Source organism: Wyeomyia smithii, chromosome 3, assembly GCF_029784165.1.
Source record: "Wyeomyia smithii strain HCP4-BCI-WySm-NY-G18 chromosome 3, ASM2978416v1, whole genome shotgun sequence".
NCBI lineage: Eukaryota > Metazoa > Arthropoda > Insecta > Diptera > Culicidae > Wyeomyia > Wyeomyia smithii.
In genome coordinates this window covers 274,998,276-275,021,185 of record NC_073696.1, presented here as the reverse complement: position 1 = coordinate 275,021,185, position 22,910 = coordinate 274,998,276, and the positions used below count along the sequence as shown (strand labels likewise).

Below are 22,910 nucleotides of genomic sequence, written 5' to 3'. Positions count from 1 at the left end.
TTTCAAGTTATCGACCAATCAGTTTGCTTTCTTCAATAAGTAAACTGTTTGAGAGAATTATTCTTAACAGAATGATGTCACACATCAACGAAAATTCAATTTTTGCAAATGAACAGTTTGGATTTCGCCATGGGCATTCCACAACTCATCAATTGCTCAGAGTTACTAATATGATACGAGCTAACAAATCTGAAGGTTATTCCACTGGAGCTGCTCTTTTAGACATAGAAAAAGCATTCGACAGTGTTTGGCATAAAGGTTTGATTGCGAAATTGCAAACTTTTAATTTTCCAATTTTCCTAAGCAAAATTTTAAAAAATTATCTTACTGATCGAACTCTGCAGGTTGTCTATCAGAATTCAAAATCTGATAGATTTCCTGTCAGAGCAGGTGTACCTCAAGGTTCAGTCTTGGGTCCAGTCCTGTACAACATATTCACTTCAGATCTCCCTGATTTGCCTCCAGGATGCACAAAGTCATTGTTCGGCGATGACACAAGCATTTCCGTAAAAGGAAAAAGTCTTCGTGTCATATGCAGTCGATTGCAGAAAAGTTTAGATATTTTTTCTTCCTACTTGCAAAAGTGGAAAATCTCTCCCAATGCTTCTAAAACTCAAATGATAATTTTTCCGCATAAGCCTAGGGCTTCTTTCCTCAAGCCAAACAATAATCACGTTGTCAAGATGAATGGGGTTATTTTGAGTTGGTCCGACAAGGTTAAGTACTTGGGACTAATTTATGATAAAAAACTTATTTTCAAAGAGCGCATTGAGAGTATACAAGCCAAGTGCATAAAATATACGAGATGTTTATATCCTCTCATTAACAGGAATTCTAAACTTTGTTTAAAGAACAAACTTTTGATTTACAAACAAATTTTTAGACCAGCAATGCTTTATGCTGTACCGATCTGGTCAAGTTGCTGTTCAACAAGGAAGAAAACGCTCCAAAGGATTCAGAATAAAATTCTGAAAATGATTTTGAAGCGTCCTCCTTGGTTTGGTTCACTCGAATTACATAGACTTACTGGTGTTGAACCATTAGAAGCTATGTCAAATAAAATTATTAACAACTTTCGACAAAAATCGTTGCAATCCTCAATTGCTACGATAAGCTCTCTTTATAGCCAATGAGTTAGCAATTAAGTTAGTTGTAAGTTTACTTCCCCTTTTCTGACAAGTAGGTTTAAATCCCTACGAATGATAAGTCCTAATTGCGAAAGCAAACAAATCCTAACAATTAAAATTACAAATTTCTAACAGTGTTGAGAAGTCACCATTTGTGATTGGACACACATACTCATTATTTACTAATATTTATCATAAATACTTAAGCTACTAACAAATCCCCCCTTAAAAAAAAAAAAAAAAAAAAAAAAAAACAATTGAAAACAGGAAAAAAACACATATTTTCTTCTTAAACTAATCTGCTAATTCATGAAATGGATTCTTCTTAGTTCACTTTAGACTCCTCATAAAGTATAATCCTCAAAAAATCACTTAGAAGCACTAAATTTGATATAATAGTCAGGCATCTGCACTCGAAAACTCATTTATTTCAATCATCTACATCAGAAAACAAAATTCGCGCATTGTTCTGTACGGCTACAACGGGAGTCGTTCAGTAGCCAACCAAAGTTTTTTTCATCAATAGCGGACCATTTTTTATTTTAATCACTAAACAAAATCACTCACAACACTAAGAATACTTTAATCTTTGAAATGTTCACCTCAAATTTCCTAAAACAAGCTTGAATTAGCAGAAATATATGAGATAAATTTCTGCAATTCCTAAATTTCAACTGTATGTATTTTCATCTGTTTTCACTGCGTTGAAGAAAATCAAGAGTTGCCAAATCAGTTTCTGTTAATACGAAAAAATCATACTGAAAATGTTGAATTATTCCGACATAATTGAATTAAATCTACAGCACTGTAGTGGTTACCTAGGTTACCAATTTTTCACGTAAACAACTGCAGCGGATATCTAGGTAACGTACTACGACGGGCTGCGGCTACGTTCATTCATGATAATGTGATTCATTCATGATTAACAGTGAGATGGATATAGGGGCATTGTGAGATGAATAATTAAGCAGTGATTCAAGTTTTGAGATGGATATGGAAGCGTTGTGAAAAATGGTTTGTTTTACGAAATTCAGGATAAATCTAGCTAATTTCACTAAATATACAATGCTAAACGATTTCATAAGGGCACATAAGCATATTTAGTCGGCTTAATGAGATGAATAATGGAGCAGTTCCCCTATCTCGAAATTTCGAAAACATTAGGAAACATAGTAAGCTTTTGCTATGAAATTTTTCTCTCGATATCTCGAAGAGTCATTTCTCGAAGCACTGTGTCGACCATAACCAAGGACAAAGATAAATAGCTTTAGAAGAAACATGTGGAAGGACGGCAAGTAGGAGCGATGCATGAAGGTGTTCGTAGGCAAAACTGGAAGCCGTAAGGTTTCTTTGTAGGGTGTGTTACTTTTAGGACAAGCTCATGACTTTACTCGAGACCTCGGAGTTTCAAATTCAAGGGACGTTTGGGGTGGCTGAATAGATTCACTAATCGTCAAAAACTTTCTTTCAAGAAGCTTTGCGAGAAAAGTGACAGTGCCAAATATATGCCGAACATTGTCGCCTTCTTAATGCTATAGTTTTTAAGATATTCAAAAAAATCTAATGTTTTAGATTAGTCCAATATAAAACTTTGTATCCCCAAACCAAGAAGAGATAGCAGAATAGTGTAATTTTGGCCAGGTTTTTGTTCTATGTACTCTTATGTGCGATAACACACTTTAATGAGAAGTTGTGACATCAACAGCAACTTGAGATCAACATTAGAAAACTAGAACAAAATTGCTCTGATAACCGTACATCATCGGTCATTACCGCTTGGTTTTCCCGATTAGTAAGAAAATTTTACCATTACTTCTTAACGACAACCTCCAACAGAGATAGACTTGAAACTGTTACCACTGTTCTGACCGATTTTCGTTCGTGTAAACGATTGCCACTAGCTTCGTTTCAATCGCCAGAACAAAGAGCAATACAGCACGACAAACACGGCTGGAGTGTATGTTTATATGTTTACCATAGCCATTATCATCATCATCACAGCTCGCACCGATTCGGCCGCAGTAATATGTGCGATCATAAATAAACCGTGACAAGAGAAGCCACTCCGCTAATAGATCAATAATGGCCAAATAGTTTTGCTCCCTTCTCTTTGCTGCTCGCTTTGTTCGTTCTCACCGATTGACTGTTATACTTTATGTATGCATATAACTGGCTGTTGCCAGTCATCATCATCGACCGCAACACACAACAACCATCCGGCGGTGGATCCTTGACAACAAACGACAAAGTCATTGACTGACTGCACACGGCCGGCACGGTTGTTGGGTGTCTCCCAACGGACAGAAGAACCATCCGACAAGAAAGTCTACCGTGCGGCCAACAACCTTTGTCTATTTCGGCCGCGTAAACCAGAGAAACAATCTGCTCGGGAAACTATTTTCGCAATGGCACGCATCACGCTGCGTTGCAAGGCATTCAACGAATAAACAAAAATATATACAACAAAAGTACCACTTTACTTTTCGCTGCAGAATCCAAATCGTAGCCGCACCGGCTTCTGGCAGTTGGCAGATTTGAATCTGCCTGCATACGCTCTGCATTGTACGGTGGTCGCCATTTTACAGTAAAAATAAATCAAAATAGGAACACATTCCTACGCTCTGCAGCGGTTTGCATTCTGATGCGTACTCGTTTAAGTACACACGATGTTTACTTGCCCGTCTGGGACAGACTCGACAGTGGAAAGTGACTCGGTACTTACCTTTGAGAAGATTCTTGTCGTGCAGCCACGTGAGCGGCGTCAGTTCCTCGTCTGCGTTGACAACAACCCCAGCGCCGCTGGCCGTTAGCACCGTCGTTGTGCCATTCCGCAGTGGATGATGATGGCTGTTATGCTGATGGTTATGATTACTTCCGCCGTAGCTGTGACCAATGATGTGACCGCTACCGGGTCCGCCAGTGACTCCACCGCCGCCGCTACCTCCGTTGCTAGTGATGATCACGTTATTATTCAGCAGATCGTGCTCGGCGCTGCTCATGTCCATCTGTTCGGTAGCGAGCAGGACAATGTTACCGACACCGTTCATGCCGTCGGTGGTCGCTGTGATTTGGAAGGTAACGAGAAACAAGACAATTTGGTTAGTGAAAGTTAGAATTTATACATTGCTAGTTCTAGTTTGGTAAGTCAACCGAAAATGTTTTTCTTATCATTTAGTTCTCTTGTTTATTTAGCAGAGGTTGCGATCTCATGAATCACTTTCATTATAATGGAGCCACTTTAGTAACGTGTTCGGCAAACACTATCACACGATGTGTCAAACATTTTGGGTTTAGGTTGACCTCATCGGTCAGTTCACATTTTCCCAGAACGTTTAAAGAAGAAACATGCTGATTGTTATTCACACGTCATCCAACAATATTATAAGTTAAATTTTCTCCAAGCATTATTTATTTATAAATATTGAGTAATCTTTAGTCTTCAAGCTGGAAATTGAGAAACCTAACCTCACTTTTTTGACAGTTCACGGAGCTTTTATGATCCGTACTTGTGAAACTTTTTTTTAATACCTAACTTCCCTGCTCCCTGTATATTAAAACCGAACTTTCTCTTTGTCTTTTTATATGTCGTATTCATTTTCAACTCATACATGTTCTCATACTGTTTTCAAAGCTGCAAAAACGTGATCGTAATTATTTTGACCCAGAAAAAAAGATTTGAGAACCGTCGTGTCTTATAAAAAGTTGTTCCATTAATTATTCTCCATGCTATAGAAGTTTAAACGTTGTGAACACTTAACAGTGAGAAATGACTTCACTTTAACTATTCTCATTTTGGAATATAAAAATCCACTATGTTTAGCACAGTTGTAGCCCATCTCAAAAGAAACAACTTTGTTGAAGACATTATACTTCTATATATCTATTTGAATAGAGTTTTGTTTTTTTATTGTTTTTTGTTTTCTATAGATTACCCCTAAAAATCTTTTTTTTAATTTAACTTTGTATAGTTATTTTCTACAATTTTTCAATGTTCTACGATATTGTTTGCTCTAACGACACATACAATTTCTTTGAAGGAGGTTCATTTTTATTTCACAAATTCCTTTGGTTATTTCTCGAAATAATACACTAATTTAAACTAAATAATATTTACTCAAAAAAATATTTTAGAGAGGTAGCGCCTTCAGCAAAGTTGTTTCATTAATCATTCTTCATTTAGAAGTTGCAGTTTCGTGATTAAACAATCTAAAACTGAGAAATGGATTTTATTCTCCACATTTTTGCACATAAAAATTTACATTGTTCAGCGAAGTTGTAGCACATTATATAAGAAACAGCATTGTCGAAGGCATCATACTTCTCTCTGCCAATCAAAATTAACAATTGTGGTGTTTTCTTTAAAATGCCCCATAAAATCATGTAATCAATATATCGTGATTTCCTAAAATTTTTCGATGTTTTACAAAGTTGTTTGCTATAATAAAACACAAACGTTTTCCGAAGAAAGTTTTTTTTTATATTAATTTAGTTATTGAAGAGTTTTATTAAAATAATGCACTAATTTACATTCAGATATCTACACCGAGAGAATGCCAGAGTCAGCGAGAGACAAATGTCTATATCTGGATGGAACGATGTTTTACTTACGCTTTATTACAGAAATGGTTTTGTCTGCAGATACTTGTAGATTATGTAGATATCTGTTAGTAAATTAGTGCATTATTTCAATGAAATTCGTCAATAACCAAAGAAATATGAGAGATAAAAATAAACTTTATTTTATGAAATTGTTTGTTTTGTCATAACAAACATCATTGTAGAACCTTGAAAAATTGTAGAAAATCACTACTAAATGTGATATTGGAAAAATTGATTTTTAGTGGCAATGTATAGAAAACTTCACAAAAGTCTATTCAAATAGGCAAATAGGAGTATGGTATCTTCGACTAAGCTGTTTCTCATGGAATGTGCTACAATTATGCCGAAATTCACTTCGAATTTCTATATGCAAAAATGAAAAAAGTTAAATTGGATTAATCACAAAATTGCAACTTCTCTAAAATGGAGAATAATTCTTTGCTGAACTTTGCTGAAGGCACTACGACTCCAAAACCTATTTTGCTTGGTCAAATTAATTTCGTATTAGCTTTGAAAACAGTGTGACATGGTTTATTTACTCATAAGCCTTGTTCCGGATATTTTTCTAAATAATTTTCATATGGCCCATTATATATGACCAAAATAAGGAAATGATCCCAAATTGAGCTCAGAATGGCCAAAATCGCCTTCTAAAGGCCAGAAAAGGCCGAAAAAGAAAATTATCCCAAATTGAGCTCAGAATGGCCAAAATTGCCTTCTAAAGGCCAGAAAAGGCCGAAAAGAAAATGATCTCAAATTGAGCTCAGAATGACCAAAATCGCCTTCTAAAAGCCAGAAAAGGCCAAAAAAGAAAATGATCCCAAATTGAGCTCAGAATGGCCAAAATCGCCTTCTAAAAGCTAGAAAAGGCCGAAAAAGAAAATGATCCCAAATTGAGCTCAGAATGGTCGAAATCGCCTTCTAAAGGCCAGAAAAGCCCAAATAAGAAAATGATTCCAAATTTAGCTCAGAATGGCCAAACTCGCCTTCTAAAGGCCAGAAAAGGCCGAAAAAGAAAATGATCCCAAATTGAGCTCAGAATGGCCAAAATCGCCTTCTAAAAGCCAGAAGAGGCCGAAAAAGAAAATGATCCAAAATTGAGCTCAGAATGGCCAAAATCGCCTTCTAAAGGCCAGAAAAGGCCGAAAAAGAAAATGATCCCAAATTGAGCTCAGAATGGCCAAAATCGCCTTCTAAAGGCCAGAAAAGGCCGAAAAAGAAAATGATCCCAAATTGAGCTCAGAATGGCCAAAATCGCCTTCTAAAAGCCAGAAAAGGCCGAAAAAGAAAACGATCCCAAATTGAGCTCATAATGGCCGAAATCGCCTTCTAAAGGCCAGAAAAGGCCGAAAAAGAAAATGATCCCGAATTGAGCTCAGAATGGCCAAAATCGCCTTCTAAAGGCCAGAAAAGGCCGAAAAAGAAAATGATCCCAAATTGAGCACATAATGGCCGAAATCGCCTTCGAAAGGCCAGAAAAGACCGAAAAAGAGAATAATTCCAAATTAAGCTCAGAATGGCCAAAATCGCCTTCTAAAGGCCAGAAAAGGCCAAAAAAGAAAATAATCCCAATTGAGCTCAGAAGGGCCAAAATCGCCTTATAAAGGCCAAAAAAGAAAATGATCCCAAATTGAGCTCAGAATGGCCAAAATCGCCTTCTAAAAGCCATAAAAGGCCGAAAAAGAAAATGATCCCAAATTGAGCTCAGAATGGTCGAAATCGCATTCTAAAGGCCAGAAAAGGCCAAAAAAGAAAATGATCCCAATTTGAGCTCAGATTGGCCAAAATCGCCTTTTAAAGGCCAGAAAAGGCCAGAATAGAAAATGATTCCAAATTTAGCTCAGATTGGCCAAACTCGCCTTCTAAAAGCCAGAAAAGGCCGAAAAAGAAAATGATCCCAAATTGAGCTCAGAATGGTCGAAATCGCCTTCTAAAGGCCAGAAAAGGCCAAAAAGAAAATGATCCCAATTTGAGCTCAGATTGGCCAAAATCGCCTTCTAAAGGCCAGAAAAGGCCAGAATAGAAAATGATTCCAAATTTAGCTCAGATTGGCCAAACTCGCCTTCTAAAGGCCAGAAAAGGCCGAAAAAGAAAATGATCCCAAATTGAGCACAGAATGGCCAAAATCGCCTTCTAAAGGCCAGAAAAGGCCGAAAAAGAAAATGATATCAAATTAAGCTCAGAATGGCCAGAATCGCCTTCTAAAGGCCAGAAAAGGCCGAAAAAGGAAATGATCCCAAATTGAGCTCAGAATGGCCAAAATCGCCTTCTAAAAGCCAGAAAAGGCCGAAAAAGAAAACGATCCGAAATTGAGCTCATAATGGCCGAAAGCGCCTTCGAAAAGCCAGAAAAGGCCGAAAAAGAAAATGATTCCAAATTTAGCTCAGAATGGCCAAAATCGCCTTCTAAAGGCCAGAAAAGGCCAAAAAAGAAAATAATCCTAAATTGAGCTCAGAATGGTCGAAATCGCCTTCTAAATGCCAAAAAAGAAAATGATCCCAAATTGAGCTCAGAATGGCCAAAATCGCCTTCTAAAGGCCAGAAAAGGCCGAAAAAGAAAATGATCCCAAATTGAGCTCAGAATGGCCAAAATTGCCTTCTAAAGGCCAGAAAAGGCCGAAAAAGAAAATGATCTCAAATTGAGCTCAGAATGGCCAAAATCGCCTTCTAAAAGCCAGAAAAGGCCGAAAAAGAAAATGATCCCAAATTGAGCTCAGAATGGCCAAAATCGCCTTCTAAAAGCCAGAAAAAGCCGAAAAAGAAAATGATCCAAAATTGAGCTCAGAATGGCCAAAATCGCCTTCTAAAGGCCAGAAAAGGCCGAAAAAAAAAATGATCCCAAATTGAGCTCAGAATGGCCAAAATCGCCTTCTAAAGGCCAGAAAAGGCCGAAAAAGAAAATGATCCCGAATTGAGCTCAGAATGGCCAAAATCGCCTTCTAAAGGCCAGAAAAGGCCGAAAAAGAAAATGATCCCAAATTGAGCTCATAATGGCCGAAATCGCCTTCGAAAGGCCAGAAAAGGCCGAAAAAGAGAATAATTCCAAATTAAGCTCAGAATGGCAAAAATCGCCTTCTAAAGGCCAGAAAAGGCCAAAAAAGAAAATAATCCCAATTGAGCTCAGAATGGCCAAAATCGCCTTCTAAAGGACAAATAAGAAAATGATCCCAAATTGAGCTCAGAATGGTCAAAATCGCCTTCTAAAAGCCAGAAAAAGCCGAAAAAGAAAATGATCCAAAAGTTGAGCTCAGAATGGCCAAAATCGCCTTCTAAAGGCCAGAAAAGGCCGAAAAAGAAAATGATCCCAAATTGAGCTCAGAATGGCCAAAATCGCCTTCTAAAAGCCAGAAAAAGCCGAAAAAGAAAATGATCCAAAATTGAGCTCAGAATGGCCAAAATCGCCTTCTAAAGGCCAGAAAAGGCCGAAAAAGAAAATGATCCCAAATTGAGCTCAGAATGGCCAAAATCGCCTTCTAAAGGCCAGAAAAGGCCGAAAAAGAAAATGATCCCGAATTGAGCTCAGAATGGCCAAAATCGCCTTCTAAAGGCCAGAAAAGGCCGAAAAAGAAAATGATCCCAAATTGAGCTCAGAATGGCCAAAATCGCCTTCTAAAAGCTAGAAAAGGCCGAAAAAGAAAATGATCCCAAATTGAGCTCAGAATGGTCGAAATCGCCTTCTAAAGGCCAGAAAAGGCCAAAAAAGAAAATGATCCCAATTTGAGCTCAGATTGACCAAAATCGCCTTCTAGTGGCCAAAAAAGAAAATGATTCCAAATTTAGCTCAGAATGGCCAAACTCATCTTCTAAAGAAAAGGCCGAAAAAGAAAATGATCCCAAATTGAGCTCAGAATGGCCAAAATCGCCTTCTAAAAGCCAGAAAAGGCCGAAAAAGAAAATGATCCAAAATTGAGCTCAGAATGGCCAAAATCGCCTTCTAAAGGCCAGAAAAGGCCGAAAATGAAAATGATCCCAAATTGAGCTCAGAATGGCCAAACTCGCCTTCTAAAGGCCAGAAAAGGCCGAAAAAGAAAATGATCCCAAATTGAGCTCAGAATGGCCAAAATCGCCTTCTAAAGGCCAGAAAAGGCCGAAAAAGAAAATGATCCCCATTGAGCTCAGAATGGTCGAAATCGCCTTCTAAAGGCCAGAAAAGGCCAAAAAAGAAAATAATCCCAAATTGAGCTCAGAATGGTCGAAATCGCCTTCTAAAGGCCAGAAAAGGCCGAAATAGAAAATGATTCCAAATTTAGCTCAGATTGGCCAAACTCGCCTTCTAAAGGCCAGAAAAGGCCGAAAAAGAAAATGATCCCAAATTGAGCACAGAATGGCCAAAATCGCCTTCTAAAGGCCAGAAAAGGCCGAAAAAGAAAATGATATCAAATTAAGCTCAGAATGGCCAGAATCGCCTTCTCAAGGCCAGAAAAGGCCGAAAAAGGAAATGATCTCAAATTGAGCTCAGAATGGCCAAAACTGCCTTCTAAAGGCCAGAAAAGGCCGAAAAAGAAAATGATCTCAAATTGAGCTCAGAATGGCCAAACTCGCCTTCTAAAAGCCAGAAAAGGCCGGAAAAGAAAATGATCCCAAATTGAGCTCAGAATGGCCAAAATCGCCTTCTAAAAGCCAGAAAAGGCCGGAAAAGAAAATGATCCCAAATTGAGCTCAGAATGGCCAAAATCGCCTTCTAAAGGCCAGAAAAGGCCGAAAAAGAAAATGATCCCCATTGAGCTCAGAATGGTCGAAATCGCCTTCTAAAGGCCAGAAAAGGCCAAAAAAGAAAATGATCCCAATTTGAGCTCAGGTTGGCCAAAATCGCCTTTTAAAGGCCAGAAAAGGCCAGAATAGAAAATGATTCCAAATTTAGCTCAGATTGGCCAAAATCGCCTTCTAAAAGCCAGAAAAGGCCGGAAAAGAAAATGATCCCAAATTGAGCTCAGAATGGCCAAAATCGCCTTCTAAAGGCCAGAAAAGGCCGAAAAAGAAAATGATCCCCATTGAGCTCAGAATGGTCGAAATCGCCTTCTAAAGGCCAGAAAAGGCCAAAAAAGAAAATGATCCCAATTTGAGCTCAGGTTGGCCAAAATCGCCTTTTAAAGGCCAGAAAAGGCCAGAATAGAAAATGATTCCAAATTTAGCTCAGATTGGCCAAACTCGCCTTCTAAAAGCCAGAAAAGGCCGAAAAAGAAAATGATCCCAAATTGAGCTCAGAATGGTCGAAATCGCCTTTTAAAGGCCAGAAAAGGCCAAAAAAGAAAATGATCCCAATTTGAGCTCAGATTGGCCAAAATCGCCTTCTAAAGGCCAGAAAAGGCCAGAATAGAAAATGATTCCAAATTTAGCTCAGATTGGCCAAACTCGCCTTCTAAAGGCCAGAAAAGGCCGAAAAAGAAAATGATCCCGAATTGAGCTCAGAATGGCCAAAATCGCCTTATAAAGGCCAGAAAAGGCCGAAAAAGAGAATAATTCCAAATTAAGCTCAGAATGGCCAAAATCGCCTTCTAAAGGCCAGAAAAGGCCAAAGAAGAAAATAATCCCAATTGAGCTCAGAATGGCCAAAATCGCCTTCTAAAGGCCAAAAAAGAAAATGATCCCAAATTGAGCTCAGAATGGCCAAAATCGCCTTCTAAAGGACAAATAGGAAAATGATCCCAAAAGCTCAGAATGGTCAAAATCGCCTTTCAAAGGCCAGAAAAGGCCGAAAAAGAAAATGATCCCAAATTGAGCTCAGAATGGCCAAAATCGCCTTCTAAAAGCTAGAAAAGGCCGAAAAAGGAGATGATCTCAAATTGAGCTCAGAATGGCCAAAACTGCCTTCTAAAGGCCAGAAAAGGCCGAAAAAGAAAATGATCTCAAATTGAGCTCAGAATGGCCAAACTCGCCTTCTAAAAGCCAGAAAAGGCCGGAAAAGAAAATGATCCCAAATTGAGCTCAGAATGGCCAAAATCGCCTTCTAAAAGCCAGAAAAGGCCGGAAAAGAAAATGATCCCAAATTGAGCTCAGAATGGCCAAAATCGCCTTCTAAAGGCCAGAAAAGGCCGAAAAAGAAAATGATCCCCATTGAGCTCAGAATGGTCGAAATCGCCTTCTAAAGGCCAGAAAAGGCCAAAAAAGAAAATGATCCCAATTTGAGCTCAGGTTGGCCAAAATCGCCTTTTAAAGGCCAGAAAAGGCCAGAATAGAAAATGATTCCAAATTTAGCTCAGATTGGCCAAACTCGCCTTCTAAAGGCCAGAAAAGGCCGAAAAAGAAAATGATCCCCATTGAGCTCAGAATGGTCGAAATCGCCTTCTAAAGGCCAGAAAAGGCCAAAAAAGAAAATAATCCCAAATTGAGCTCAGAATGGTCGAAATCGCCTTCTAAAGGCCAGAAAAGGCCGAAATAGAAAATGATTCCAAATTTAGCTCAGATTGGCCAAACTCGCCTTCTAAAGGCCAGAAAAGGCCGAAAAAGAAAATGATCCCAAATTGAGCACAGAATGGCCAAAATCGCCTTCTAAAGGCCAGAAAAGGCCGAAAAAGAAAATGATATCAAATTAAGCTCAGAATGGCCAGAATCGCCTTCTCAAGGCCAGAAAAGGCCGAAAAAGGAAATGATCTCAAATTGAACTCAAAATGGCCAAAACTGCCTTCTAAAGGCCAGAAAAGGCCAAAAAAGAAAATGATCCCAATTTGAGCTCAGATTGGCCAAAATCGCCTTCTAAAAGCTAGAAAAGGCCGAAAAAGGAGATGATCTCAAATTGAGCTCAGAATGGCCAAAACTGCCTTCTAAAGGCCAGAAAAGGCCGAAAAAGAAAATGATCCCAAATTGAGCTCAGAATGGTCGAAATCGCCTTCTACAGGCCAGAAAAGGCCAAAAAAGAAAATGATCCCAATTTGAGCTCAGATTGGCCATAATCGCCTTCTAAAGGCCAGAAAAGGCCAAAATAGAAAATGATTCCAAATTTAGCTCAGATTGGCCAAACTCGCCTTCTAAAGGCCAGAAAAGGCCGAAAAAAAATGATCCCAAATTGAGCACAGAATGGCCAAAATCGCCTTCTAAAGGCCAGAAAAGGCCGAAAAAGAAAACGATCCGAAATTGAGCTCATAATGGCCGAAAGCGCCTTCGAAAAGCCAGAAAAGGCCGAAAAAGAAAATGATTCCAAATTAAGCTCAGAATGGCCAAAATCGCCTTCTAAAGGCCAGAAAAGGCCAAAAAAGAAAATAATCCTAAATTGAGCTCAGAATGGTCGAAATCGCCTTCTTAATGCCAAAAAAGAAAATGATCCCAAATTGAGCTCAGAATGGCCAAAATCGCCTTCTAAAGGCCAGAAAAGGCCAGAAAAGGCCGAAAAAGAAAATGATCCCAAATTGAGCTCAGAATGGCCAAAATCGCCTTCTAAAGGCCAGAAAAGGCCGAAAAAGAAAATGATCCCAAATTGAGCTCAGAATGGCCAGAATCGCCTTCTAAAGGCCAAAAAAGGCCGGAAAAGAAAATGATATCAAATTAAGCTCAGAATGGCCAAAATCGCCTTCTAAAGGCCAGAAAAGGCCGAAAAAGAATATCAACAAAGACAAAAAAAGAAGATTAAATATTATGCAGAAATGATTATACAGATATGAAATACCCGAAAAAAATAGAGATAGTCAAATAAAAGGGGGAGGGGTTTCAAAAAACTAATAGTGGGAGGGAGGCAGAAAGGATTCAAAATAATGGGAAATTTAAAAAAATTATAAAGAACAAAACTGGAAAAATAAGACCGGTGTAGAAAGAGGGAGGGGGATTCTAAGGGCAAAAAGGGGTGCAAAAAATAAGAAGGGGAGAGACTCATACAGAAAATTCAAATAGAAAGAAGTAGAAAGAGGAGGGAGGATAACATTTAAAAAAAAGCGGGAGGGTTTTCGTATAAGAACTTAGATGACTGAGAGAGTGATGAGACAGAAGATAAGTGAAAATCTTCACAAAAACACAAAAAAACTAGAAGAAAGGCCGAGAAAACTAGTATTTTTTCTAAATACAATTAATACTTTTCCATTCAAATTTAATCTCAGGAATTGCCAAAATTCTTATGATTTTAGCATTCAAGTTATCAACTCATGGCCATCTATAAGGACAAAATCTCTTAATCTTTTTTCTTCTTTCATTTCAGCAGAAAAAACTAGCTCGGAAAATTACTGAATAGTGGAAAAGTCAAAGCCATGAGGAAGGTTTCATTTTAGTAAAAAAACGCGAGTCACACAAAAAATTATCGAAATAAAATAAAAGAGAATAGGATTTTACATTACATTTACATTATTATGCCTATTCTGATTTGGGCAGTTAGATTTCAAAAATCTATTATTTATCTCACAAAAAAGGGATCATAGATTAGGACTGTTTGATTTTAAATGAAATATATACGTATATAATTCATATTCTTACATTTTGATTGAGGTAGTGACATTTGAAGAAATTAATTATTTATCTCGGAAAAAAAAAAACAACAACAAAAAAAAACAATTTAGATAGGTATTGTTTCATTTCAAAAACCAAAAAGGTATTTTTATGTTTTTATCATTTGATCGGGGTAAATGAATTTTGAAATTTAATTATTCATCTCGAAAAAATAAATCCAAAAAAAAAAACAAAATAAAATAAAAAGTTTTGTGGACAGTAAAATTTTGAAAAACCAAGAGCCATATTATTCAAGAAAAAGTCTGTGGACCACGCGGAAGGCGCTGGAGCAAAGGTGTGCAGTATCATCAAGTTCTTTCCCAATAAGAGTAATAAATTTTATCTTTATCTATTTTATCATCGTTGAGTCAACACCAATGATAGCGGACAGATTCTTAGAAATCATATCTGGCAACACTGAAACTTAAAACTGGAATATCGTTTGGATTCCTTGACTAATTTTCTTCAAAATGCAGTTTTAGAGGTGTTCATTGATAGACAACATCCGGAGCTTTAAAAAGCTTAGAAAAAAAGATTGCTTAAAATCAGAGAAATTTTTACTTATTTTTTTTTTCAAATGCTATAACTCGAGTTTTGCTCATTATAGCTCGGAGTGATAAGTGTTTTACAAGTGAAATTTTCTCAGAAATACGATGAAATTATTGTATTTTAAATTAAAATATAATGCTTTGCCGAAAAATGCAACTAAATTATTGAATTGCAAAAAAAAATATTGCTGGTATCATTAGCGTATGGTATTGTTATTTTATTTTGGATTTCTTGACTAATTTTTCCAAAAATAAAGTATTAGTTTATTTCAATATTTTATGTTTTTGAAGCCATAATAAAAAGAAAATAAGGATTTAAGACAACAAAAGGCACTTTCACCAAAAGATGAGATGGTTTTACGAAGTGAGGGGTGGTTCAATTGTGACATTATTTCAATCTCCAGAATTAACAAAAAACAGCCGTGTAACACCCTCTTAACATCCAGTACTACCTTCGAAGAATGTACTTAAATTACCCCTCTCCAACGCCGAACCGACAGGTCAAGCCACTTACATCCCACCAGGAAAATTGCACATCCAACAGCACTGAGTCGGTGCGATACTGTGAACAGCGTTTGGAATGCTTGCTGAACAATGACCTCTCATCGAAAGGGAATCGGAAAACGGAAACCAACGACGAGAAAAAAACATTCAGTTACTTTCCAACTTACTTATATAATTTTCGCCGAGATGTCCTTGCTGCAGTAGTACGAGCTTGGATGGCACTGCCGCCGTAGGCTGAGACGTCTGCGGGGTTGGCGCCACCACCGTCGTCGTCGATGTCGATGTTAGACCGTTGCTATGGGCTGTTGCTATGCTGCTGGCGCTGATGAGTGTAGCACTGGGAGCCGGGTTCGACGCGGGATGTAGCAACTGATGGTGGAAGGTTTGCCCCAGGTGATGGGGACTACTATGGCTACCGTTTACGGTAGTGGCACCAGTAACCGATGGCTGTGCGTAACTATGGATCGGGATGCTGCCGGTGCCGTTCGCGAGTACCGCGTGGCCGTTATGGCTAGCACTAAGGTTTATGGTGTAGGTATGATTGTTGCTGCTGTTGTTACTGCCGTTGCTGCCACTAATTATGATATTGTTGTGGTTCTTAAAACTAGTGTTATTGTTGATGATTATGCTATGATTACTGCCGACACTACCGGCAGCACTGATTGCACTACCGCTGGTGTTGGTGTTGCCCTGATTGGAGCCGTTGCCAGAGGCAATGATGTGATGTTGTTGCTGCTGCTGCTGCTGCGATTGTTGATGCTGATGCGCCAAATGTTGCTGCAGGATAAGCTGATTGCCTTCCAACGGAATCGACGAAAGCACCATACTGGAGCCGACAGACGGCAATGCGTCTAACTGTTCTGAGTTTGAACCAGGCACTGACAAGGATTCCACTGTAAAATGTCCACCGATTACTGTTCCACCTCCACCGCCACCACCACCACCATCACTATCGTTCCGGGCAGCAGGATGTCGCTCCGGGGACATTCTGGAATACGAAAGAGACAAAAAAATGAAACATTAAGCCTGAGTGGAATGCAATTTAAAAACGATTTGCTGCAAAAAGAGTTGCGAAAAAGTGTCGTCACTCGCGCCGTAATTAAACATACTGCCTCTAACACAGCCTGTCTCCGGCTGGCAGGCGGACGAAGATTTGCAAATGGACATTGAAACTGCGAAAAAATGAATCGATTTAATAAAAAGACGTGAATCCCGTTCTAACGCTTTTGCTCTCCGTCCACTCACTTCGTTGTGGTGGTGTATTTTCGACAAATATGTTAATGTTTCATTCGTTCCATCACTCTCCACTTGTCTCTGTGTTGGTATGTATGTATTCATTTGCCATTCGTTTCACCGCTGGAATAGATTTGTTTATTTCTCAACATTGTTTATTTCCTACTCTCGCACACCTACACTCGGGTTGCTAGCTTTTCATGCTAGCACATTTTAGCACAAAAACGCCCTGATCACAACGATGTGGGCCGCGGTGCTGTAGGTCATAAACAAACGGGGACTGCGAGCCTACTTGTCAAAAAGCTTTGGTTGCCCTGACGATGGTCGCGTAACAATAAACAGAACCGCAACGCTTCCCCTTTCGAACTCAACAACGACAACGACAACGTCAGCGTGATACGATGTGATGTGGGAAAGGACGCTCTTCTCTTCACACTCATCACCAGTGCCACTTGACCTTGACCTTCTTTCCTAGAGACGGAAAGCCACACTGCAGTTTGTTGTTACCGTTGTAAAGGTTGCCTAGGATCACCGACCAAACATCCGAGCTTCCGCCCGCTGGGGGTGCTTCAGTATGTATGTCACTTTTTTTCGCGAGGCTATTTATTCACGCTAGTTGTTTACGTTGGCAACCAATGCGCGAAGATGACCGAGCTAAATTCGTACCATTTTGGGAAATTGACGAACGTTCGCTAAACCGGTTTACGTTCGCAAAATATAAGCTTTTTTCCTCCCTTCCCTCTTTGGGTTTCTCATTTCATTACACAAAAAAGTGTGTGCATTGTAGGTTCGATCCCTAATTTTCCTGCACATCTATTGGTTACTTTGAACATTGTTGTCGTTGTTTCGGGGCCAGGCATAATGTCAGCAATCATTCGCTCTGGTATGAAATTTAGATTGATGACAAGTCCTACCAATCCAAGTGAGCTACTCGGGCCTCTAAGTCATTCTCCGGTAGGCTCGTACAGAGTACGGGGCATACTTTGTTTTTCATCAATCTCACAACCTGAGGCGTAAGTAAGGTATAATGATATACAAACTGCGTGCAAAAAATGAAAAAAAAAACGACCGAGCCTCAATAATAAAGAGAAAGGTCGCTACGTGCAAGAGCAGGTTTTCGCTCTCAAACTGGTTCAGAAATGTTGTGTGATTTGTTAAGTAATTTGGGATGCTTTTAGACTCACCACGATACCCGGCAGGCTGTGGCAGCAGAAATGGAAATCGCTCGACCACACGCGGTCCTTTTACGGAGGCTTTTCTCAAAAATTTGTGCATTAAATATAGGTTTTTTTACAAGAATTATGAAATTTTTGTTAGAAATGAATAAAATGTATATTAGCCATTTAACATAATATATACGTATATAGAACTATTTTGTATGACGTTGACGCAAATTGCTTGTTGTAAAATGCCCAGATAAACAGAAAACAAACACACGACAAGAGTGAAAAAATATGCTTTAGAGCTCAAACTAGAAGTAAATGACAGATTATAACTTTTTAATCGTTGCTGTCAATTTTGATGCCCCTCGCCGCCTCCTACCATAAACAGCTTAAAAATACACTTAGGCCTTTTATTAGAAGACATTTAGTGAACTCACAGAGTTCACTGAAACCCGAGAAGGTGCTGCTAAACGATGAAGTAAAGTGGAATCCCTCGAATGAACAAGGTGAATATAGCTAGAAAGGGTCTAAATTTTACTCACCTTGAATACAAACTTCAAGTTACAACAGTTTTGCACCTAAAATCAATCACTCAGTTCGTTACATGACTAGGACAGCAACCACCTCCGAGCTATAATCTTAGCAGCGAGCTAATAAGTGTTAAAAGACACAAGCTTATCAACAGACAAAAAGGCTGAAAAAAACTATCCTACGTTACACAATTCCGTTGCCACAGTAACCCACTGGGTAGCTCCACGAAAAGCTGCTCCACTTATACACGAGCAATTCCCGTAACTACGTGGATATGGAACCACTAACCGAGCTGCCGTCCTCTTCCCGCGGCAGTAGAAGCAGGTCAAGCAGAGGGTCAGGGATGGCGCTGGGTCCGCCTTATTAGAATATCAAAAGAACCCGTTCAAGTGCCGGGGTGCACTTCCCATAAACTGAACACCCGGTACATGGCCTTCTCGGATGATGAAACGACAGTCAGTAGAAGGAAAAGCATATACCGAAGGTGCACATGCAGGCGACAAACGCTAGCGCGCGCCTGCAAGCTATACCCTACTCACGGCATGAGCTCTCTTGCATGCAAGCGCACTAGCCAGAAGTAAGAGGCGACAGATGTATGTCACAGGAAAATCAAAATACTAGAAGAGGGGCTAGGCCAGGATTGGGCTTAGCAATAGTGCCGTTCCTCGAGGATTACTTATTTTTCCTCGGAAAAGTAGACTGAAACTGGAAGCACAAAAAGTGGTATCCATGCGATGAAAAACTACAAACAAAAGCTGAGCTTTTGTTTCTTTTTCGCTCCTGTAGCTCGACCTGAAAGCATGTGGCGCATTAGAGAATGCATTATTCAACGTCGTGTTCTCATATAATCATCTACAGACGAATTGAGCCCGTTTTTTCCTGTTCAATCGTGCACTTCGATCCTACCTATCTATGATGAATCTCTCCAATACCAGCGCACTATAATATTACGCTTGAGCGGCCATTTGGGTTTAATGAAATTTTCAATAAAACAAAAACGGTTCCGCAGCACAATTTGCGACAGCGGAGACGAACGACGGCGAGGCTAGCGACGGATGAACACGGCACTAGTCGCAAATTGTTTATAATTTCAAATCAATCACATTCCACGTCACGGCTGCTATACGAGATTTTTGCAGCACCTAGGTATGCGTTTGCCCGCTTGTTCCGGTTGAAATTCGTTTGGCCAAAGGAGGCGTTGGTTGATGGCGCCTGTCAAAAGCGGCTCATTTTTCGGCTTTTGCTGTCATCGCCTACTCGTATGCTTTCTTGCTCTGGAGTAGTGCGGGGTAAAAGCATCTGAAAACATCGTATGATCATGACACATTATAGTCTAACAAATTGGGCTACCTCCCTAACCTAACTTTAAGAATTGGTTTGACGCTTAGGTGTGAACTTTTGCCCCGCAATACCCTACGGGTTCAACGGCGCAACGTTTGACCTTCAGCCGGAAACTGACGGAAGTATGTAGCACTTGGTTTGTTTGTTTTCTCTAGGTCGCTTGGTCGACCGCTTTCGGGTTGTCATAGAGATTTCAAGCAAATCCTCGCGATCGATCGGGTTGGATGCAGTATAAGAGTTGGATAGAATTCTTTTTCAATTCACAGTTACATCATTCAAAGCGTTCAAAATTCGAGTAGTAAAATCCATAATAAACAAAACTTATGTAAACAAAGTGCAGTTTGACGAATACACTATCAATGCGGTTACCATGACATGACAGTACTACCAACAGAAAGCTCAAACTCTTTTCTACCAGGCAAGGCCGCTCCTCGATGGCATAACCTCAAATCACAAATAGCTACGGTTACACTAGGCCTGTCAAGCAGTGACATAAATTGTTCCTGTCCTAACAAGTTCCTAGTTAAAACTTCGATTTGTGTATACATACATAGAACATACGAGTAAATATGCAACATTGTTGCTACAGAAACAGGTCGGGTTAAACAAATACCCACCATTGGCACTAATGTGTGCGGTTCGGTTGACGCACTAATCAAAGGCTTCTTCTGTTGTACGTCACAACATGAGAATTGCATGAGAAAATAAAATATGAAGGAGAATCCAGAATTCCACGAGGATTTGTTAAGATGAGTCTATCTTGTATCATTATTGCTAGCATGATCGACGGTAATAAAAAGCTGGATTAGTTACCTAAAATGGGGCGGAATTTTGATAAGTTTGACCTGTTTCAAGCTAGGAGGTAGCGATGGCTACGGTTGGTGATTTGGGTTCAATGATGCCATTTCTCTGAGATACTTTCAAGTCCAATTTTTATTATCATTACATCATGATTCGGATAAAAAAAAGTACCATTTCGAAATGGAAACAAATAATCAGTGGCTGATACGTTTGTAACTAGGCCGGAAAATTATTGATTTTTTCTTCTACACGTGGAACTATCTCCCATTTCAATATGGTTGTGAAAATGTTAAACATTATCCGAGAAAGCAAAATTCCAGAACGACCAACTCTTCCGAGGCTTACAATTATACTCAAAGCTGATATTTGGATAGACTCCAAATAAATGATTTGATTGTTACCACAATATAATATAATTCATATATTAAGAAAGATGTCGGTTGGCTTTATCGCAAACTGCGATAATCTTAATTCGACATCTATTTTCTGTGAACAAAGTAAGCGCTGGGTTTTTCATGTTATTAATCTCGCGAGCTATGCATAGTTGAGAATTTCAGTAGAGACGGTGGTAAAAGAGCTGTGCAGCGTCTATACTGTTTCCAATCCGTTGAAATTAGACTTCTAAAAATATATCTGCAGGAATTATCCTTATGATTTGAATCAGTTTAAATCCGGAATAATTAGTGATTTAACAGCAGCGCTCCTAATGATCATATTAAAAATAACTGATGGGATCGGCACAACCTGGTAATACTGACAACGCGATGTATTTCATTGAAAAGAACTTCAATCCAGTTGGAATCTACAATTCCACTCAATCGAGAAATTTGGGTAATTGTCAAGCAGAAACCTGCAGAAAAATGGTAATGTGACTAGCCTATGATGCAGAAATAGAGTGATTGTGGAATAAAAGGGTTGCTCATGTTCATAATTCCAGATGACGAACGACGGTTGTTATGAATTTTTGTCATTTTAGATATTGGAGTGAGATAATAAAGAAAAAAATTCAAACATTCGAGTAGTTTCTGAGACAACTTTTGTTAGAAATTTAATGACTTCAGTGGTAGCAGACGGACTAAATTTACATTCCCAAATACATCAAAGTGCAGCAACACACCTTGAAAAAAGCGAATAACGTGCTAAAAATACAAATGTATGCATAATGCTTTCCTCCTCATGTTGTTTAATTTTGTTGAATCATAAAACGATAATTCTAGAGATAATTTTGCTCAATAAGTATTAAGTGATATCAAACGCTGCCGTTCCGTCAAAGGGGTTTAACCATTCCAGAGATTTTTTCTAGGAACTGTTGACAGGGCGATAATGTGCAATCAGGTTTACAGCAGACGTTCTTAGACCTCCGACAAAAATTTACTACTTTAACGACCACTTCTTCGAAACTGTATGCCCTATCAAAAACATAAACAATTGAATAACTGCATCACATTTTTCCTCAAATCATTTTTACTACCCTTTTTTATGTGTAAGCCCAACCCAGTGTTGCCAATTTTATTACCTGTCTCGCCCACACGTCCTAAAACAGCGGCTCCACTGACCAAAACGGACAGTTACCGCTAATTCCCGGGGCTGAGTTCATCCCGATTTCACTAGCACTACTGGAGGCGGTTGAGTTAGCAGTAATAGAGGGGAAGACAGCGCCGTTAGCGCATCGCATCGTCCGTTCGGCCGTCGTCGGCAGGCAGCCACCGCGACAGTAAAGTGGCGGCACTGGTGGGAGTACAGTGCAACCAACGCCATCAACCGCTGCCATTCGGTCGATGATTATTTTTAGCTTCTTTCCTATGCGCCATCGCATCGGCGAGTTGACTCATAATTTGTAGCTTGTTTTTTTCTCTGCTCGCAATCCTGTTCGGCTCCTCCTCTAAGATTGTTAGGCATCGATCCCGCCCGGATAGGTGGAATCTAATTGCACCACGTTGTCTTCGTATTCATTCGATCGCATTGTTTATTTTATGGTTGAGAAATTAAATTTTAAACCATTGCCGCACGCAGCAGAATCTCGCACTAACTGACTAAGAAATCCGCACCTGCTTGCCCATAAATAACGATGCTGGCTACTGGTTCTGTTCTCGTGTTCGCTTAGGCATAAACAATGTTGCCAAATTAGAAGATATAGTGTGGTAATCGAGCCAGTTGAGATTATGTCACTGCTGTCTGCTGCAGTGGAGTAACCCGGCGAGAACTTGTTCCTTAATTGGGGTGAGGAAGGGGGCAAAAGGGTGTCTAGAGTGACGAAAATCAATGATGTCACACTCACACACTACGTAAGTAGGGGAGGATTGTACAAAACGCACCAGTTAAGCATTTGCGCGATTTACAGCGCTTCATATCATTTCAAAGCGACATTGAACGTGTAGGATGATTGTAGGATCTATTTATTGTATGTTTATGACGAAGTTTTTTATAGAATACTCGATTTCAATGTCTTTTTTGGTAAAACATACCATTGCCGCCAAACAAGCCCGTGACCAAAACGCACCACAACAAAGGTCAGTATGCTCCAGAGCAGTAAGCTAATATGCCACTAGCAAAAATCAGCACGCGAAGTGAGAAGCGCTTGAAGTCTCGAAAGTAAAATCGAAAATAATAGAACATGCTCTAAGCTGTCAAGCAATCTCCTACAAGCTCTTCATAGT

The 22,910-nt window shown here is 39.3% G+C and overlaps 1 protein-coding gene across 5 annotated transcripts in view; it reads right to left on the bottom strand.

Annotated features, from left to right (window-relative positions):
* The window catches only part of LOC129729594 (uncharacterized), a 114,426-nt gene that overhangs the window by 16,801 nt on the left and 74,715 nt on the right, over window positions 1-22,910 (bottom strand). For all 5 annotated transcript variants that reach the window (XM_055688282.1, XM_055688287.1, XM_055688284.1 and 2 more), the window contains 2 exons: window positions 15,352-16,172; window positions 3,850-4,188 (listed from right to left, as the gene is read on the bottom strand). In XM_055688282.1, the coding sequence (XP_055544257.1) occupies window positions 3,850-4,188; window positions 15,352-16,172 (1,160 nt within the window). The remainder of the gene's footprint in view (window positions 1-3,849; window positions 4,189-15,351; window positions 16,173-22,910) is intronic.